General features: G+C 57.4%; 1 protein-coding gene across 1 annotated transcript in view; it reads right to left on the bottom strand.

Moving 5' to 3' along the window:
* LOC119591837 overlaps window positions 1–230 on the bottom strand; it is a 2606-nt gene that overhangs the window by 1070 nt on the left and 1306 nt on the right. The window contains exon 2 of the mRNA XM_037940582.1: window positions 61–204. Within this exon, the coding sequence (XP_037796510.1) occupies window positions 61–204 (144 nt within the window). The remainder of the gene's footprint in view (window positions 1–60; window positions 205–230) is intronic.

Below are 230 nucleotides of genomic sequence, written 5' to 3'. Positions count from 1 at the left end.
AGCAAAACGAATTCCTCTTCTAAAAAATTCCGTCAAAGGAGAGGGAACCGAACACGCTACCTGACGGAGGCTTTGCCCCTGACTCAGGCGGGGCGCCGGGAAGCTTGCTGATCTGCTGCACGGGGGCGCTCTGCTGCGTGGCGTTCTGGGCGGCCGCTGAGAAGGACACGCCCACTATTCCCCACTCTCTGCACATCATGAGCGCTGAGGATAAGACATACAAGTGTATG

The sequence above is a fragment of the Penaeus monodon genome, chromosome 29 (assembly GCF_015228065.2).
Source record: "Penaeus monodon isolate SGIC_2016 chromosome 29, NSTDA_Pmon_1, whole genome shotgun sequence".
NCBI lineage: Eukaryota > Metazoa > Arthropoda > Malacostraca > Decapoda > Penaeidae > Penaeus > Penaeus monodon.
The sequence above is the reverse complement of the archived record's forward strand: the minus strand, read 5'-3'. Positions and strand labels throughout refer to the sequence as shown.